The sequence below is a fragment of the Clupea harengus genome, chromosome 22 (genome assembly GCF_900700415.2).
Source record: "Clupea harengus chromosome 22, Ch_v2.0.2, whole genome shotgun sequence".
NCBI lineage: Eukaryota > Metazoa > Chordata > Actinopteri > Clupeiformes > Clupeidae > Clupea > Clupea harengus.
Window position 1 is genome coordinate 14,725,714 of NC_045173.1, and position 20,470 is coordinate 14,746,183.

Sequence of the window (20,470 nt, forward strand, 5' to 3'; positions counted from 1 at the left end):
TATTATTTTTGTATACGTCTTTCAGGTGTGGCGCTGTAATACAGTAATAAATAATCTAGTAATGACGTTTGAGCCCCCTCTTCTGGTACACCTGCCTGATAGTTATAACCATAGGCTGTAACCACAAATTGTACACGACATGCAGTTTGCTGTCTTTCCATTGGGAGGCGCTTGGGCTGGGATTGGTTTCGCAAAGGTTCATTGAGCTAACCCTCCGACAGATGGCAGTGGCATAGCGCTCCCAATGCTATCGTTTCACTTATTTCTTCCATTTCTCCCATCAACTTCGGCATTACAGAACCGGAAGGAGCTGCTTGCAAGTGTCATAAAGCGAAACCTTAGTGGATCAACCTGGAAGTTCTGTGTTAGCCTACACTTCCCCACGTCCTATGCCTACGTCGATCGGTGAAATATTTCATGAAACTGGTGAAGCTGGTCATATTTCAAGCATGTAACGGAATAATTTAAGACACCAATATTTTAGTAAGCTGGAACGATTCATCCCAATCACCACCGTCTTTAACTGGGAGGTAAGATTGAAAAGGTTACTTGCAAGTGTCGCCAGTTCCTGTGGTGACAGGTTTGCTAGCAATCGTTAACGTTAGCTATCTATCTAGATATCCTAGCTAGCGATGGCTGGCTTGTTAACATTAATGTTAGTTGGAGCTGTTCCATCCACCTTATCAGTGGTTTCTACGTCGCAGTTGTTAAAGCAATAATCGGAACCTCCTGAAGAAGGAGAATATCGAAACGAGGTAAATCTTACTATGTAATAATGTTGTCTTTGCATCTTCATAGACAGAAAACGCGGTGACGTTTGTTAGCTAGCGTTAGCTATTTTATTGGCCGGCTGTCAAATGCTCCGGTCAGCTTTCACAGGCTAGCACGGCTTTGCAGACCTTTCCCTTTCGGTCTAGCTGGCTAGCTAGCTAATTCGCATGTCATCAGTTTGCTATGTAGCGATGTTAAAACTGTGATGAAGAGTAACCATAACGGACATGCACTGATCAATTGCGTTTCCATCAGAATTGGTTTGCTGATCTGGTGGTTGCGGAAGTTTAGCAGGCATCTTGTTTGAACTAATGGTAACGTTTAGGTTTATCTAACCTTATATAGCTAACGTTTGGTAGTTAACGTAGAGCTAGCTTGACGAAGGTTAACATTGACTTGTAGCTATCCGCAAATGATGAGGTGCTACCCAATATGATGGGAAATTACTTATCTTTGAATCAAATTACTTAGGTCTTATTGTATACTGAATAAGTGTCCATCGCATATACACGTTACGTTTGGCTAATCAACGGAGTCAATTAATCCAGCACCAAATGTCTCTTGTGTTACGAAAGGTTTTGATTAAACGGGTAGGTAAGGCGTGCCTACAGTAACATTACTTAACTGACTATTCTTTATTCAGCGTTAATGTCAATCAACGTTAGGTCTGACCAGTGAAGTGAACAGCTACAACAGTCCCCATCAAATGTCATAGGAGAAACGGCCTGGTGTGGGCAATTGTTTACATAATCTGACGTGATCAAAAAGAATAACTTGAATGCTCTCGCTTATATCTCACAGATATATTTCAGTTTTAGCTATGAAAAGTTAATGGCCAGTGTATGCATGATTGGTTTGTCTGTATTTGTACCTGGATTTATCCTCTGACGTAGAAGAGTTCCCTTGGTGTACACGCCACGTGCATTTTTTGTTTATGAACCTAGATAGTCCAAAGTGGTTCACATGTAACACAAGCCTACATAAATTATAACTAATGTATCGCTGCTTTTTGGCTGTGTGTTGGACTTCATGAAGTATGATTTTAGGTGTGAGTATATCTCTTTTGTCCATATTTCTGTGTAGTGTTATGATTTACCTGGATGGACCTTAGGGTAGGAAGGATACATTGCTTTGTTTATCACTGCACCTGTTCCCCTCATCCTATGCACTATTGAATTAATATACAGAAGAAATGATCTTCTATGGTCTGTCTGTTTTGGGTAATTGTGTGTCAAATTTAATTCAAGTTCAATAACTTTCGTTGCACAATACATTCAAAGCGTCTGAAATGTATTTCCTTCAAGCTTCAATTATGTACACAGAGGTAAACCTTTCTGTTATCCACATTTATCACATGTGCAGGTTAACTAAAAGGTGAGGTGTTGGGTCAGCCGAAACATGAATGCTATGCTACATGAAATGCACTCTTGTAAAGAAAGTATCCACTTGCAAGTACAAGTAAAAAATGTTTGAGTGTGAGTGTTGAAAGTGTTGAGTGTTGAGATTAGCACTTGATTGAAAGTAAAGAGGTTGTCATCATGACAATGTCTTAAACTTGCTCCTGTGTCCCTGATGTGGTGACATGTTGTCTAGTTCTTTCAGCATATTTATGGCATCTGGGCAAGATGTGCATTGGAACTTGAACACAGCAAGATTTTGTAAATGTGTTGGGTTAATAGAAGAACTCTGCTATTGACCTAAAACTAAATGGAAGCCAACACACTGTGCCTTAAACACTGAGAGGTGAGCTGTAGTCTGTGTCTGCAGGATGACATTTTTGTGACACTCATGTGTGATGGGCTGAGATGCAGAGAGGTTGACAACTTCAGCAAAAAGCTTTTTCCAGAGTCTAGTGCCATTGTCAGAATTATTATATTTCCAGAATTAGGCCTACCTTCAGAAATATTTCACAATTATATTCACAAATATTTCACAATTGTATTCACAGGTATTTTCAGAATTACATTCTGGTCTGGATTCCTGTTGAGGTAAAGTAATTCCTTCAATATTCTAGAGAGATTATAAATAACAGATAGCCTATTGATGGCTTTACTGTCAAGTTAAGAGTATGGAAGGGAAGCCTTTGGCCTGACTGGTCTTGCCTTCTTTTCGCTTGTAGGCTTGGCTTGTAGTGCTGACATCTAGCTCAAGTAGTTTTGGTTCATCTCATCACTTTTGCAACTGATTAAATTGATGTAGATTACCTGTTTGTTTATTCATATGCATTTAATTAATATAACAGAAAAAAAGAAGGAGGGTGTTTTGATATGTATTATATAACTGATTGTTCAGCATAATAACTGATTTCTTTTTTTGTTTTTGTTTCTGTCTTCCATCTTTCCTTTCTCCGTATTCGCTCCCCCTTTCTCTGGCAGTGTGTGTGAGTGATGCCTGCAGGGTCGAGCAGTGACTGTCCTCACCTGGAGTGCGTTGGTGAGATCACCAAAGAGGAGCTCATCCAGAAGTCTCACGTGAGTCGGGCAAAGCGTTTCCACTGCTGACGAATTGTTGCTTAATCAAGACTGTCCTTGCGCAGGCAAGGTTTCCTTCCAAATTTTTTTAATGCAATTTTTGAATTGAGAGTTCTCCTCAGTACTCCTTTCAAATGTATGTATCTTTCTTTCATGATGTAGAAGTAGTTGAATATACTACTCAGGTCAGCATTGACCTGATTTTAAACAGTAGATGACGTGTTAAGTCATTTTCAACCCAAAAAATGATTTTGTCAATGTTAACACCAGCATTGACGTGTCATATCATTTACTTTACAGCTCAAAAGTGTGTGAGTGTGCACTACCTCTTTAATTAGGAGAATGTCCACTTTTAATTTGCATAACACAGCTGATGGAAACATACACAGACTCGCATTTCCCTGAGCCAAATCTTCGAATGAGTTGGATGGAAACCTAGCTGTAAACTCAAAAGGTCCCTGCATTTGTCAGTGTTTCATGGACAGGTGCGTCTTTGAAACATTTAAATGATATGCAGGGTAGCATTCTCCTTTCCCAGGCTCTCCCTCCACATGACTTAACCGGTCTGTAGGCAGGCAGTGAGCTGGTAGAAGCCGGAGATGGGGGGCAGTGCAGTGGCTGCTGCTGCTGTCATTGAATGCCTGACTCCTCTGGTGGAACGAGCGACATGGGGGGGAAACTGAGAGAGAATCCACACAATCCTCTTTAGAAAATACTTCAAAATTAGCCTGTTGTTGCTAATAGCGGCGCAAATGACAGAAAAAAAAGAAAAAGAAATGAAGACATTTCATCACAGAGGCAGCAATGACCCCCCCTCCCCCTTCTCTTTCCAGCCAGCTAATGAGACCAAATACTGGCAATCACACTATTTTAATGCTTGTGTTGAATATATATATGGACACACACATAAACACACACGCACAATGGGTTGTGGATGTTAGGGTGTAGTAGAACTCGTTGTTTCGTAGTAAGCATTTTCAGTGCATCACAGTTCATTGCCCTCTCTTGCCTGTTCCCAGGGCCAGTGCCAGGACTGCAAAGTTGGTGGACCAAACCTCTGGGCTTGCTTAGAGGTAAGTGAGCTGGACTGGACAAGCTCTCCTTCACTGCTTTAACTGCCATCTTAATGTACCGTTGCCTCACTGCACCACTGGAATTATTACTGTAGTCAGCGCTTGTTAATTTAAAGGTTCAATGAGCCATGACATGAAGGCAATACAATGTTATATGCAGGCGTCTACAGTGTGTCATTGGCTGGCCCAGGTTTACTAATGAGAGCCACTTGACCAGTCTGCATTTCCTTTGCCACCATTTTGCTGAGTGGGCTCGTGCTTGTTCTTGCTGTAATGGAGTCGTTTGCCCCATTGTAAGGCCTGTGTTTGTCTTCTCTCTCTCGTCTGCAGAATGGCTGTGCCTACGTGGGCTGTGGAGAGTCCCATGCTGACCACAGCACTGTCCACTCTCAGGTAGGTGAACAAGGGAGCGAGTAGCGTGCACACATGCTGTAGTACACCCCACCCCGCACACATGACCCAGAGAGGGAGGGAAGGAGGGAGGGAGACGGGAACATTGCTGCTGATGCCAGCTTTTGCTTGTGCTCGGAATCGATGGGGCATCGTGCAACCGCAGAGAGTCTAACAGCAGACCATGTACATTCACTATAGTGCATCATCTGTGAGTTAAACTCCAGGTGGAAATATACATTCACTTTAGTGCATCATCTGTGAGTTAAAATCTAGATGGAAATGTGAATGGAACAGATGCAGTAACAGTAAATAGGGGAGGATGTGTGGCAGTCCAGTGAGCTTTCACCTCTTTGCCCTGTGCTCTTACGTAATGAAGCTGATAGTCACTCCCTGTCATGGTTACAAATGAACCCAAATGGCACCAGGTTTATTTTTAACCACAATGCACCTGTACACTTTAAATAGCTTGAATAAAAGTAAATGGTTAATCAGATGCCCTTGAGGGATGCGACTTTAAGTACAGCTGACTGAAACTGAACGTTTTTTTCAGTCTGTTGAAAGATAAGCCAGGGCAAAGTATATAAAAGACCTTCACAGCTCTCCTCGCTTAGCATTTCTCTCCCTTTGAGGCAGAGATGGCAAACAGTACATGTAGGAGTCTACGTCTGGAAATGTGGTTGTAGGGGCTCAATTGGATCATCCATTATTAATCAGTGTTCAGTGTTCATCAGCACCCGTGGCGCGCCCCCCTTCCACAAATCCCCCTGTAATGCATCCTCTCTTTGGTGCTGCTACAGCGAGAGCCTGGGTCTGTGGAGACACAATAACCTACATTTCTCTTTCTTTCTTTCTCTCTCTGTCTCTCTCTCTCTATCTTTCTCTATCTCTCTCTCTCTGTGTGAGTAGAAGGCTGAATTCTATAAATTCACCCCATATGAAAACATGTGAGCATCCATAGGGAATGATTTTCAGCAATTCCTGTGCATGCTTAGGAGAGGGCAAATTGTGCGTACCTTGTGATGTTTCTCCTATTTCTCACTATGCAAGAAGGAAGGGTTTTTGTCCGTATGAGAGTCATCTGTATGTGTTCTTTTTGTATTCTGTGTTAAAATATTGCTGAACCTTCGTGACGGCTTATGTTTGTGGATGTAGCCCTTCAGGGTGCTTTACAGAAACCCAACATTGTCATTCCTGATTCCTTTATTTGCTTTGGATGAGTTGGGTCCTTAACTGAAACAGGCAGCCTTAATTAATGCTGCTACCCCTCAGAGGCCAGCCTGTGCCTCAGCCCATGATTAGCTACTCAGCAGCGAGAAGCGGAGATCAAAGCAGAACGGCGTGGCAGGAGAGGGAGAGAGGCATGTAAATGACGCTTGGTGGAGGCAACTACCACCCCCCACCCCCTCAATGGGAGGGAAGTTGGATTAGGGCACAGTGGGGAGTAGTGGTGTAAGGCCATATCTTAAAGCATAATGTGCGAAACTTCTAATAGGATCAGGAGGTCCCCCCCCCCCCCATATCTTGGTTACACAAGCCAATTTGCAACTAAAACAACACTCTAATGACTAATAATGCCATGAGACCTCACCCTTTAGTATGAGCAGATTTCTCATGCTAAGGCCGTGATTGAAAGAGAGGCTCATCATGTTATGCGTATTCCAACATAATTGAAGATGTAATTGTTTCTTATGTGGTGTGTCTTATAGTATTATCTAGTCTTATAGATTATAGTATAGTGTGCCTTGTTTTGATGGGCCACTGTATTGAAGGTGCCTCTGAGAGGGGGGGCGGTGGAGTGTCTTTGGCATTGCCGTGTTGGTGTGAGCTCCCGCTGAAAACTAATCTGACCACATGAATAATGCAGGCTGCTCTGGTGCATAGCAGCTGCGGCCAGTCTGGTCGTGTGTGCAGACCCTCCCAGCCCCCATGTAGAGTGGAGACGTGGACCTGCATACAGTCATTCCCCTTATGATATAGGCGTGTACTTTGTGTTAGCATATATGTTCCCGTAGCACTAAACCTTGCTGTTGCTAGCTGTGTGCCGTCAAAGTTGTTTTAGAGGAAGAGTGTGGTCTCCTGTCCTGTGCCAGGCTAGCAGAGTTTGTTGGGTGGTGGAGTGTGTGTGTGTGGGGCGGGGGCGGGGGCGGGTGCTGATTCGGCTTCTGCCATATGCTCTCTGGTGAAGGGAGCCTCGCCGCTGTTGTCAGCCAGGAACGCTTAACTGTGCTCTCTGAGGTTGGGTTAAAGAGTGAAAGTGAAGTACCTGGGAGTGGGTGAAGAGCTGAGGTCTCCTGCTGTTTTATTTTTTCTGACCTAGTGTTTACAATATGCTGTGTGCGCACAGGCTTTTCTCATGGGCTTTGTTCTGCAAAGGGGTGGTTGGGTGTGGTTAAACGTGGCTCAATGTGTCCAGCTGGCACAGATAAGGATATCAGTGTTTTGTTTCCACCTTTTAATGTATAACTTGCCAAGATTAATTTATGTTCAGTCTTCCCCAGCTTATAGATAATAACAAGATTAAAGTCACTGAATGAGTTGATTCTGCACTATCAGGAGCGTGTATAATGGAGAGTGAGTGTGCGCGTTTGTGCTTATTTGCAAATGATGCAGTGCTGTAAAGTTTGTTGAGTGGGCTAATCCGTCCCTTTCTCTCACTGTCCTCTTCAGGAGACGCGGCACAACCTGACGGTGAACCTGACCACGCTGAGGGTGTGGTGCTATGCCTGTGGGAAGGAGGTGTTCCTGGAGCGCAAGCTGGGCCCGCGCTCTCCTGCACCCAGCACCAAGCCCCTCTCCCCCCTACCGACACCCAGTCAGGTAAGCCACCCAGCCTCCATCCGCCACGCTGTGGAGCCCCATCAACCTTGTATGCTGGGTGACCTCCCCCTCTGCCCGGCTCTAGGGAACACCACTGTCGTGCATTTGACCTTGCATCAGCAAAGCAGCAGTAAGGGGTTTTGGTCTAAAATGAGCCAGCTAACTACATAAAAGGCATGCAAAAGCCTTCCAAACACCACGAAGAGGCCAGTTGGCACTGACAAAATGTTGCTAAGATGCTAGCTCGGTTCCTTTTGAGATATAGTTGGCAAAGCTGTGAAAAAGTTTCTTATATTTTCATGGAGTGTTTCAGCACGGAACACAGAGCTACGTCATGCTTATCCTGGATGACAAGTGGGAAAGACAGCTTTGTTTATATACTATCAAAATACATTTGAAGATGATGCCAAAACTAGTTGCCTACAAAAACATACCTCAAAAAGTGTAAAATTGTTATCCAGTGTTGCTTTAAGACCAGATGAAAAAATGTGAATGGTAAGGTGAGAGGAAGCGGGAGGGGGGAGGGAAGGAGAAAATGGGGGAAAAAGGAGGAAACAAAACAAACAAGTCGAGCTGGTGCAAGAGGGCGTAGGTTTATTTGTACAGCTCATAGGTTCATGGATCTCTTCCAATGGTTCTCTGTAGGGGAGCAGGGTGCCTGGCAGCCCCACCTCCCTCAGGGTGCAGTCAGCGGGACCCTGTGAAGACCTGGACATGGAGACGGAGGAGGAGGACGACATCCGTGCTAGAGGTAACCGCACAGATGCTCATGTCTTCTGTGTCCATTGTTGTTCCATTAAGCGGTAGGCCAAAGACAAGAGGCAGGGTGAGCATGGGTAGGGTCAAGGGTAGCACGATTCAGTGAGTTTATAGCACTCCTGCGTTATCTATACACAGTAGAGTAAGAAGAAGGTGAATAATATCCAAGGTCTCACAGCACTTTATGTGAGTAGACCAATATTTTCCACCTACACAAATCCTTCCTCAGGAACTGTAAAGAGATCTCATGTGAAACATGATTGAATCATCTACGGCCTGTATAATGTTAATAAATCCGTAAAGTGTAGGATCTTGCATAAAAAGAACACCTTCAGAATGAAGGCCTATGGGACCCGGTATGTGTATGTGCTTGGTGACCATAGTTGTGAAGCTGCTCTTGTCTCTCGGTTCAACAGGTCTGACGGGTCTGAAGAACATTGGGAACACCTGCTACATGAACGCAGCACTGCAAGCCCTCTCTAACTGGTGAGCATCACACCCGTATCACAGCATCGCACTCTTCCCCCACTCAGTACTCAAGCACAGATTAGCACTAGAAACGCCAAACAACACCTGCACTCATCTCCCCTCCCTGTGGACCTTTTACGGTAGATTTTTAAGAGCATGGCTATTTTGTTTTGTGATTTTTGTGCACTGTGGGGGGAAAAAATTACTTTGTGTCCAGCTTTTAGAGAGGGATCATGTGCAAATTACTGCAGTGCACCATTTAAGACAGTCGAGAGAGCCTTTTGTTCTGCCCTCTGGGTGTGTTCAGATCGAATCTGTCTCTCTCTCTCACTCACTCACTCACTGTCTCTCTCTCTCTCTGTCTCTCACCAAGTCGCTCACTGTTTTTGCCCAGGCCATCTCGGCTTTCATTAAGTTTCACTGTTCGATTGGGTCTTGAGAGTCTGCTTGGGGCACCTTGCCTAGAGGGGTCTTATTACAGACTCGTGCCCCTGAGGTATGTGGCATCTGCCTCCATGTAACCTTAGGCCAGGGGGTTATTTGACATGCATCTTCCCCCTAATGCGAAGAAGCACTCCCAGCGCACAGAGAGGGCATATAGAGTCCTGAGTGACACTCACATCTAAAAAAGATGAGGCTTGGTAAACTGTGAAATCACTCTGAAGTAAAGTGGGCCAAAATGTTTAGACTGGGTGATGAAGAAAAAGAGCACAGGCTGGATACCTGTTTTTTTTATACAAACATGTCTCTATTTATTTGTGTGTGTGTGTACAGCCCTCCTCTGACCCAGTTTTTCCTGGACTGTGGGGGCCTGGTGAGGACTGACAAGAAGCCAGCGCTCTGCAAGAGCTACCAGAAGCTGGTTGGAGACCTGTGGCATAAGAGCAGGTATGTGTTAGAAGGCCTCTGAGGTCACTTTCCGGGTCAGTGGAGAGTGTTGTCCTGTTTTCACGCCTGCAGGGTGCATCTGTAATGCTGGGCTGTTTTTGTTTGTTTGTTTGTTTCGCTGCAGGCCCTCCTATGTTGTGCCCACAAATGTCTTCCAGGGAATCAAGTCAATCAATCCCATGTTCAGAGGATACTCCCAACAGGTTTGCTCCTTTTTCCTCTCTGGTCAAAGGCAAAGTCATGTGCTAGAGCAGAAGCCGTGCAGCTACTTACTGTACATGTGAGGTTCTGCATATCATTCCTGCATTCCTATATTTCATAATTAAGAGCCCTAAATACAGACATGGCAATTTGTGTAAGCAGTAATAGTGTAATAGTGTTACAAGTGTTTTAGCAAGGCTGTCTTTTCTTTTCTTTTAATTTTTTTCCCTCACCTCACTTCTCACACCTGTTCAGTTGCTGTAGAAAAGAGTCCCTATAAAAGGACTGCCTCGGCTGCCTCTGTGGCTGTAATAACCGTTAATGGATCCTTACAGAGTGTGGCAGCCATGCAAAGGCTTGGCTAATGCCCTCAGAAGGGCAGCATTAAGTATCCTAACTCAGCACCATACTGCGCAATCACTCCATCACCTCCACACGCTGCCACTTTCCTTAGATTGTCAAGTGGATTGTTCCAGTAATCAAATTAATTCAACCTCATATCAGCCTTCTAAACAAGGACACTTCTCAACCAGCTAATAATGAACCATGGAGACATACACACACAGAGTTCTTTGGCTGCCTTGTTGAGGAAAATGAAACTCTCCCGGCTTCCCAGCCATCAGGAGCCACCTGTCTGTCTGCCAGGGCCAATTAGCTGAGTGCTCCATGGTGGCGCATGATTTAAAACTGCCCACCTCTCTTCCTGTTCAGCCGCTGGTGAATATTTATTGATCATGCCTCAGAGAGGCGAGCAGACATTTAGAGTCTCAACGAGTGAAAGACTGCTGCGGAGAATGGAGTTTCTGTGTTGATTAGAGCGAGAGAGAGGTAGGGCAGGAGAGAGGTAGGGCAGGAGAGAGGTAGGGCAGGAGAGAGGTAGGGCAGGAGAGAGAGAGGGCAGGAGAGAGAGAGTGAGGTAGGCAGGCGAGAGAGAGAGTAAGGTAGGGCAGGAAAGAGAGAGAGAGAGAGAGAGAGAGTGAGGTAGGGCAGGGCAGGAAAGAGAGAGTGAGAACATGAGCTGAGCCCACTGCCAGTAATTTCACTCAGAGGGACTAGATTCCCATCTGTCACGCAGGGCAGGGGAGAGCAGGAGGAGGTTTCAGGGCTAAGCCACCGGCTGTCAGCAGTGTTGTGTTTGTCAGGGGTGATTCTTCAAGGATGTCCCCCGTCTTGTTGTGCACAGCTATAGTGTGCAGTCAAAGATGGAAACAAGAGTCTAGACTTCTGTGCCCATTGAGAGGACCTCTTTCACATCATTGCATCAGCATCTGTAAGGGTGTCTTGTTATAAAAGGCAAAGCCGTGTGTGTGTGTGTGTGTGTGTGTGTGTGTGTGTGTGTGTGTGTGTGTGTGTGTGTGTGTGTGTGTGTGTGTGTGTGTGTGTGTGTGTGTGTGTGTGTGTGTGTGTGTGTGTGTGTGTGTGTGTGTGTGTGTGTGTGTGTGTGTGTGTGTGTGTGTGTCTTTGATGGGTCACCTGGCAAGAATATGGCTGTGCAATCATAAGGAACCCTGTACTTTGTATTCATCAAGTATACCTAATATTAATATCTTCCATTAGTTTTTTTTGTGCATATATTTTGTTCATTTTGATTGTAGGTAGTAACTAACTATCTAGTCACATTCACATTCGTCATCAACTTCAAAGTTGTGCGCACAAGATGTAATGTCTTTTGGGGAAGAATGGAATGAAATTTGTATCAGTTGTGGTTATTTATTAATTTATTTATTTTGTGAATCCCCTTCCCTCCATTCTTTCTCGTAACCCCTGAACAAATTTGAGGTCTGGAATAATTTTTTTTATTATTATTTCCTTTTGCTCAAGTTTGTTAGTATTTCAGCAGTAGCTTTACTCAACGGCATTGTATATCATATCATGTATATTGTTACTGTACTATTATTCGGTGCAATAGGCACTGCCTAAAGTAAGTTCAGGAGGGACAAGTATACTTAGCATGCTGTGAGTAGCTTACTCTTCAGTAAGGTCTCTCTCTCTCGCTCTCTCTCTCTCTCTGTGTGTGTGTGTGTGTGTGTGTGTGTGTGTGTGTGTGTGTGTGTGTGTGTGTGTGTGTGTGTGTGTGTGTGTGTGTGTGTGTGTGTGTGTGTGTGTGTGTGTGTGTGTGTGTGTGTGTGTGCGTGCCGGCTCTCCGCTGCAGGACTCCCAGGAGTTCCTGCGCTGCCTGATGGATCAGCTGCACGAGGAGCTGAAGGAGACCATCCCCGAACCCGATGACCATAGCGGCTCCATGATGACCATGGACGAGGGCTTGGCTGAGGACAGCAGCGACAGCCGCAGCCAATCTGACAATGACTTCCAGTCCTGCGAGTCGTGTGGCAGCAGCGAGCGGGCCGACAGCGATGCGGCGGGGGACATGGGTACGGGCATGGGCACGGGCACGGGCGGTATCGAAGGTCACGGCCCAGACGAGCCCAACGAGGCAGAACTGCTGATCCCGGACGAGGCGCAGGCCAACCGGCACTGGCAGAAGGAGAAAAACCTGATCAACGACCTGTACCGCGCTGGCTCCCACACCGACCTGGACAAGGACGTGGACACGGCCAGCGAGCCCACACCAATCATCAGCAGCCAGGGAGCCATCAAGAGCCGCAACGCAGGTACCCGCCACATGGTCGCTCTCAGCAGGAATGTAGCTTTGTCTGACCTTTTTCTCCAATATTTCTAGGATTGTCCTTTTCTGTGTGTCTGTGTTTCTGTCCCATTTCTTTGCCACACTGGGGCTATGAGCGGCAGGGTGTTTTATAATGTAGTGATGGCACTGCACAAAGGGGTGGTTATGTTGTGCTCTCACAAATGGCACTTGCCGGAGTTTGGGCTGGGGCACTTGGTTTGTGTTTCTTATCTCTCTTATCACTGCTGATGGAGGAGTGACTGAGTTAGACCCTGAGATTTTCCACAGTGGATGTGCCGTGTGCCTGAGCTTTCTTTCCCTGTGTGTTTCAGACGCCTGTACAGAGTCGCAGGTCAGCTACAACCCCCGGCCCCAGAGCCCCAGCCCCTCGGACACCATGCTCCCCAAGACCTCCAGCAGCCCCCCCAAATCGGCGGCCTTGTGGCCCAGCCTCGCCACTGCTCACAAGAAAGGTGACTGCAGCACTGTCCAGTGTGACTCATTCCTTTCTAGACATGTTGTTGCATATCCAAGTGCAAAACCTGGTAGCATTGGAGTGCCTGTGCTCATTGGCCTTTCTGTGTGTCTGTCCGTCTGTTCTTCCCCTGCAGTGCCCTTGTTTGCCCCGCCCAAGAATAAGCGTCAGAGGAAATACCGCAGCGTAATCTCAGAAGTCTTTGATGGCACTATTGTCAGCTCGGTGCAGTGTCTGACCTGCGACAGAGTGAGTGGTATATTTGTTTGTCGCCCTGACTGACCTATTAACACATGCACTCCTAACTCAACCTATTTTGTTCTACAGTATGCATATTCTTTTCAAAATTTGTAATTAATCATAAATGAATAGGGCTTAGAAATGAGGAATGGGCAACTCTAATCTGTAGGCTGTGTATCTAACAACTATATTTAAATATGGAGGCACTTTGTCATTGTTCTGTCAGATTGCGTGTCCACTACTTGGCCCTGTAATTAGCATTAGCATTGTATTCTGCTGGAGGGTAGATATCCAGATGGGGGAGCTGCGTGTTCCTCATCGTCTGGAAAGCAGCTATTGACGTATGACCCACATTTCCTTAATGTGGTTGCCCCTTGGTAATGTTGTCTCTGTCCTGTCATTTTCCTATCTGATCTCTCTCTCTCTCTCTATCTATCCTGCCTCAGGTGTCCGTCACCTTGGAGAACTTCCAGGACATCTCACTGCCCATCCCGGGGAAGGAGGACCTGGCCAAACTGCACTCGTCCTCCCACCAGACGGCCCTGGTGAAGGTGGGCTCCTGTGGCGAGGCCTATGCCCCGCAGGGCTGGATCTCCTTCGTCATGGAGTACATCAAGAGGTGGGGCTCAGCTCAGCACAGAGCTCTGGCCATGGAGGCTTAGCTGCCAGAGGGGGGTCTTGGGAAGGCACCTTTTTGCACGTTTCTATTGGCAGAGGATGATGAGGGAGGGAATGTTCAGCTATTACTGTAAGTCTTACTGTTTTTTGAGGTTGTCATTGTTGGTACAGCATGGTATGAGAGATTTCAGAGTTGGTATAGCATGACTGCGTGGTGCAAGATATTTCAGAGTTGGTATAGCATGACTGCAATGGTATGAGGAATTTCAGAGTTGCTAGTTGGTATAGCATGACTGCAATGGTGCGAGATATTTCAGAGTTGCTAGTTGGTATAGCATGACTGCAATGGTGCGAGATATTTTAGAGTTGCTAGTTGGTAGAGCATGACTGCAATGGTATGATGTATTTCAGATATCCTCTACATGGTATGTAGGGCCAATGATTTTCCGTTTAAAAAAAATGCATTTTCCGTTTCACATTTGGTGAATTCCGTTTTTTTTCTTCCGTTTCAGCTCATTTTGTTCACCCTGAGGTAGATTGATGGCTTAAAATGAGTGAATAATATGTGCCCTTCTTAGATTGTTGTTTGCCAGCCATCAACAGAACAGAAGACAAAACATTTTTTGTTTTAAATGCGATTGGGAAGACGAGCGCGTGAATGTGACTGAATGTGGCTTTAGCGGAGATCTGTGGGTCAACCGTTGAAAAGGGGGGCGTGGCCGGAGCAGAGTTCAGCGCAGACGTGACATTTTCTCAGTGGTTTTGTTCTTTAATTAATGTTTGTTCATCGTTGCAATCGTTGTTGTGTTTATTTGAAAGAAATATAGCCTTGCAGCCCAAAATACAGGGGAATTTGGGCGATTTGTATGCACAAAATTATGTTTCCGTTTCAAAGTTGCAATTCCGTTTCAAAGTGTTCATTCCGCGAATTCCGTCCGTTTTCCGTTATCGCGGAAAATCATTGGCCCTAGGTATGCTGTCGGTTTGCTAAACCTTTACACTGCCCATCCCCAGGCCATACATTTCGTTTTTCATGTAGGACATTTGCAGTGAATTGCCATGTGCAGTATGTAGCCTTGGAAATAGCATGGCTGTCAGCTAATTACATGTGAATAAGGTGCTGAGAATCCCTGGGTGGGTTGCTGTTGAGAGAGGGCTCTATGCCATAAGGAGAAATGGTTGAACCCATGAAATGAGGGAACCCATAACGCTAATGAGATTCCTGTTGATCTGCGCTCCACATTATTAGCATTTAGGCTATTAGCAAACCTTTAAAGAATATACAGTTGAATGCAAAAGTTTGGGCACCCCTGTGGAAATAAATCCATTATAGAACCCCTGTAGCAAAGAAACATTAAACTATGAGGCTTTCGTTAAATGTTAATGCTGTGTAAATTCTTACGTTATGAACTTAAAAATAATAACAGTAATTGTGGCATATGCAAAGGTTTTGCCATCCTAGTCGGCTGTAAGTAACACACTTTTGGAAGAGTGCACATGCCACAATATATATATATATACTGTATATATTTTTTTTACAGTGCGGAAACATTAGACAAAACATTTTTTTTACGTTCCTTTGCTGCAAAGGTTGTATTTATTTCTTTTCACTTCAAAAATCAACAAAATACAGATTTTGCAAACTTTTACATACAACTGTAATATCCTTGTGGGTTTCTTTTTTTATGTGAACTTGCCCTGCATAGTAGTTCACAATATTTTTTAGATTTAAGCATTATTAATCATTATCAGCGATGTTCTCAGCAGGTATGTTTCTATATTGCCTATGTATCTAATGACCCACTCTGCTCTCTGCCAGCTGGTTCTGGGGGCCTGTAGTGACTCTACAGGATTGTCTTGCTGCCTTCTTTGCCAGAGATGAGCTGAAGGGTGAGGATTTTTAATATCACTCTTATTTGCTATTTTACAAAAGCTGCACCATTGTTTTTGTATCCGTTTCTGAGTACATTTCAAATCGGCATATGAAATTGTAACTCAATGTGTCTGTAATCCCTCAGGAGACAATATGTACAGCTGTGAAAAATGCAAGAAGTAAGTATGCACTCATCAATGCACAGTGGTATGTTTACAGAGCAGAGGTGAAGGACCCTCTTGTGGTCGCATATTAACCAAGAGTAAAATCCATGTTTCTGTTTCATCCTCAGGTTACGGAATGGGGTCAAGTTCTGCAAAGTGCAGAGTCTGCCCGAGGTAAGAGGGCACCAGATGGTTCACCAGTTAATGAGCCAGATTTCTTGAGCACCCAATCACATGGAAGAGAATGGAGATTGGAATTTGCAGCCTGATCTGAACAGTTTGAACTCTAATAGTTCAAATTAGCAAATCAACAATTTCTGAGGCTAGACCGTCAGTTTGGCAACACCTTAGACATAGTCTTGCAGTGACAGTGATTGGGCATCAAGGGCAATGCCACAATACTGATCTCAGCACCAGTGCTAGTGGCTTGGGTTTCTTGGTCCTTGATGCTGTGTGGCTTACTTTATTTTAACGTACCATGTTCTAATGTTGGCAGTTCCAGCAGAATTGGCTTTATTACACATAGGAAAATGGTCAAAGGCTGTTGTCATACCCTATCCTCTCCTGTCTTCTCCTCCCTGCAGATCTTATGCATTCACCTGAAGCGCTTCAGGCACGAGCTGATGTTCTCCACCAAGATCTCCACCCACGTCTCCTTCCCACTGGAGAGCCTGGACCTGCAGCCCTTTCTGGCCAAAGACTGCTCGGCCCAGACCAGCACCTACGACCTCCTGTCCGTCATCTGCCACCACGGCACCGCCAGCAGTAAGTCCCAGCACAGTCTGTAATCCTTTACACCTATCGGGTGTAACTACTGAAGTTTGTGCCATCATGAAATGTATTGGCGAACATTCGCAAAATGTATTGGATGGTGCAGTATGGTTTGGGTGCTAACAGGGTGTGTTATTATGATGTCCCGCTTTTATAGGTGGCCATTACATTGCCTACTGCCGGAACGACTTCAACAACCTGTGGTATGAGTTTGACGACCAAAGCGTCACGGAGGTCTCGGAGTCTTGCGTCCAAAATGCAGAGGCCTATGTGTTATTCTACAAGTAAGGCTTTCTTGTAACGCATGCTGTGTGTTCCCTGTCACCATGAGAAATCACCATTGAGTAGCTGAACAAATTTAAGCAGAAAATAATGCGCCAGTGAGCAGAGCACCTGTTAGCAAGTCATTAGTCCACTTTACCATTTCACTGCTCCTAGACGCAATTATAAACCTTGCCCTGTGAAATTATTTAGCTGTACCTGGTCTTTTGCCGAAGCATGTAGCTGTATGTGGCCATAATTCTTCACCTTAATGAAATTGAGGCCTGTCGTCTCCGTGTTTTTCTTTGAGTACTTTGAGTTTTTTGCTTTGGTTACTGCCAGGTGGTGTGTGTGTGTGTGTGTGTGTCTGTCTGTCTGTCTGTCTGTCTGGGTGTGTAAACATGTTTCTCTGTCTGCGTAGGAAGAGCAACGAGGAGTCCGTTAAGGAACGGCAGCGGGTCAACAGCCTGGTCAACATGATGGAGCCCAGCCTGATGCAGTTCTACGTGTCACGCCAGTGGCTCAACAAGTTCCGCACCTTCGCCGAGCCGGGGCCCATCTCCAACAATGACTTCCTCTGCGCTCATGGCGGTACGGTCACATTTCACCTCAACTGTCTCACCTCACCAGACACCTCAAAGCAACAAGCCCCCGGGTGCCTTTAGATAAAGCAATGACAAGCGGAAGTCTTCTTGTGTAACATTTAGTTGACGTTGTACTTTTTCCTGGACTGAAACAGGTGTGCCACCACACAAGGCTTCTTACATAGATGACCTGGTGGTAATGTTGCCGCAAAATGTCTGGGACCATCTCTACAGCAGGTGGGAACTTGTGTGCCTCTCTGAGCTGTGTAAATTAATGTAGTATCTCATGTTATGTATGTGTTGCGTTTAGGTGTACAGGCCATCTTCTTTGTAGTGAGCGTTTTGGTGTACGGGCCACCTTCTTTATAGTGGTGTGATGGGCCGACACCACGTGTTTGAGGACTCTGTGATAACGGTCTTTTTAATGACACACAGGTACGGAGGAGGGCCTGCTGTCAACCACTTGTACGTCTGCCACACCTGTCAGATGGAAATCGAGAAGCTGGAGAAGAGACGCAAGACGGAGCTGGACATGTTTGTCCGGGTAGGACACTCTTACTAGCGGTTTTTTTCTTGCTAGGGTCTGACCTCAAAACAGTCTTTCTTTTTTTCATTCCTATAGTGCAGGATTGTGAAGAGAGAATTTTTTGGGGGATGCTCTCTGTGTTAATAACAGGATTGTTTTATGAGGAAGATGACGAGTCTTAGCACCACGACTTGCTAGTCATCATTAATTCATGAAGGCAGATGGACTTGATTTCAGCTATGGTTTCCAGCCTTGAGTGAGCAAGGAAGACGTGATGGGCAGGGAAGAAAATGAGGAGGGATTATGCTCTCTCCCGTGTTGATTGATCGTCATATTATTGAGTAAAAGTGGAGCGAAGCAGAGGATCTTCTCTGGAAGTCTTAGTTCTTTGTCTCATTCGGATCCTGGTGTACGTCTGACATCTTATTTCTCTTGCTCCCTCTCATTTTCTCCCCCTCTCTCTCCCTCCCTTTTTTCCTTCCTCTGTGTAGCTGAATAAGGCATTCCAGGAGGAGAAGTCTGCTGTGGTCATTTACTGCATCAGCATGCAGTGGTTCCGTGAGTGGGAGAGCTTTGTCAAAGGCAAAGACAGCGGTGAGTCCTGCCCCGCACCATTGGACCTGCCCTCACTATATTCTGTACTTTGTACTTCATGTTCTTTTACTGATGAGCGGAATCTGATTAACTAAATAGTATTTAATAATATAGTATTCAGATCTGATTTTTTGTTTGTTGTTTGAAATAAAGCTACAACCAACTAGTCTCTTTCTGCAGGAAATGTAACATCCATATTTTCATGTATGAAAAATATCTATATGTTTTTCTTTCTTAAAGAACTTCCTGGGCCAATTGACAACTCTAAAATTGCAGTGAACAAGAATGGCCACATCACGCTCAAACAAGGTAAGCAAAACAATGTGATATCTCTTATTCCTGCATAATATCTGTTGCATAGGATGTATTAACCTGATAACATTTTTGCACATTTGCAAAAACAAAGTTCGGTATTAATAGAAAATGAATGGTTAAAAAAAAAAAAAAAACAGTTTTATCAAGCGTCACGTGTCCCCTCTTTTCCTGGAACAGGCGCTGACTCTGGTCAGATCTCCGAGGAGACGTGGAACTTCCTCCATTCCATCCACTGCGGCGGCCCTGTAGTGACTATGCGGCCCAGTGTGGGCCACCAGGAGACAGACGTCTCCCAGACGGAGGAGAAGATCGAGGTGGAGACACGCACTGTCTAGCCCAGCCTCTTCCTCCTCCACCTGTTCATTCCGTGGAAGAGGGTGCAACGCCCACTGTCCTACTTAAAAAGAAAAGGAAACAAATGAAAAACACTTCTCTCTCTTTTTTTTCTTCTTTTTTTGCACTTGACTTTTCTTTGTTTGTCCAAAGCTGAGAGTCTGCTTGTCTGATCACCCCATGCTATCGCACATCCTCTTTTGATTTATCTTCTCGGAATGGTGAAGAAGAAACACCTTGACCGATCAGAGGCGCCCATGATGTCCTTGTATATAAACCCCACCCACCCTCCCTCCCATCAGCACTGGTGAATACTGTCACACTGCCAGGTTGTGTCTGAAAAGAAATGAAGCATTTAATTTTTATTTTGTTCAGCTGAAGACTTGACTGATTTGTGACAGTTTTTTTTATTTCCATGACCAAATAGTGCAGACATCAACCTTTGTCTTCTTGTGTAATTGAATACAGTGAAGAATTATACTGCATCTGTAGATAATGGTCAAGGTACTCCTTCCCTATTCTAAAGTGTTGTTGTAGTGAATGAACAAAAGAAGCAAGGTCTTACTTGCAGCCGTGATAAGCAAAATCAAAAAGCTTAAGGGATACTAAGTACTTACGAAGTAGTCTCAGGAAAGATTTTTTTTTTTTTTTTTGCACTGTACTCTAGACTCAATGCCGCATGCTATCCCTAATGTCTGATCTGTATTTGAATGTACCTGTACTTAAAGTAAGTCGAGTTCCTGCGCTAAATGTTATTTATCCCAGAGGGGTGTGATTTAATATAATGTTTATAGACTTTTTTTGTAGAAAATATTTGGCAAGCCAAATTCAATAAGCATGCATGCTTAACAGGGAGATGTGAGCACATGGCGTCATTGGTAGATATGATCAAGCCATCTGAAATTCACAGATGTCAAAATGGGTTGCATGCACATGCAAGATTTGCTCATCATGTACAGAGCGCACACATTTGCACCTCAGCTGACATACATATTGACCTATTAAAACATATTCCATTGGGTATCTCAAGTTAAGGCATAATTATTTGTTGAAGGGCACGATTCTTCAATGTTCTGACTGGAAAGATGATTTTTAGAATGACACTTGTACTAGGGGAAGAATGCATTTGCAAGTTTCTCTGATGGTTTCGTCTGACATGTTTATATTTTTCTTGGCTGGATTACATTAAATGCAAAGAAATTGACCACATGAATGGAGTCATGCCAAACCTGTGCTTTTAGTGTGTACA

At 44.8% G+C, this 20,470-nt stretch overlaps 1 protein-coding gene across 2 annotated transcripts; it reads left to right on the top strand.

Moving 5' to 3' along the window:
- Positions 1–190: 190 nt before the first annotated feature.
- Positions 191–20,430, top strand: usp33 (ubiquitin specific peptidase 33). 2 transcript variants are annotated; one of them, XM_012815360.3, is made up of 25 exons: positions 191–530; positions 2,720–2,759; positions 3,147–3,242; positions 4,262–4,315; positions 4,646–4,708; positions 7,376–7,525; positions 8,171–8,276; positions 8,701–8,770; positions 9,527–9,640; positions 9,765–9,843; positions 11,994–12,453; positions 12,800–12,940; positions 13,079–13,191; positions 13,629–13,801; positions 15,620–15,690; positions 15,819–15,852; positions 15,966–16,011; positions 16,422–16,602; positions 16,766–16,892; positions 17,291–17,460; positions 17,609–17,690; positions 17,889–17,997; positions 18,471–18,573; positions 18,814–18,882; positions 19,066–20,430. In XM_012815360.3, the coding sequence occupies exons 3-25, from the start codon at positions 3,159–3,161 to the stop codon at positions 19,221–19,223; spliced, it is 2,757 nt and encodes a 918-aa protein (XP_012670814.1). In that variant the 5' UTR covers positions 191–530; positions 2,720–2,759; positions 3,147–3,158; the 3' UTR covers positions 19,224–20,430. The 2 variants fall into 2 exon arrangements, with proteins under 2 accessions (XP_012670814.1, XP_031415767.1); XM_031559907.2 differs by lacking the exon at positions 191–530 and adding an exon at positions 542–755.
- Positions 20,431–20,470: the final 40 nt, after the last annotated feature.

Coding starts and splice junctions, on each gene's coding strand:
- usp33 (XM_012815360.3), top strand. CDS start 3,159: ATGCCTGCAGGGTCGAGCAGTGACTGTCCTCACCTGGAGTGCGTTGGT. Junction 15,691..15,818: donor TGCCAGAGATGAGCTGAAGG/GTGAGGATTTTT, acceptor GTAATCCCTCAG/GAGACAATATGTACAGCTGT. Junction 17,461..17,608: donor CTTCCTCTGCGCTCATGGCG/GTACGGTCACAT, acceptor GGACTGAAACAG/GTGTGCCACCACACAAGGCT.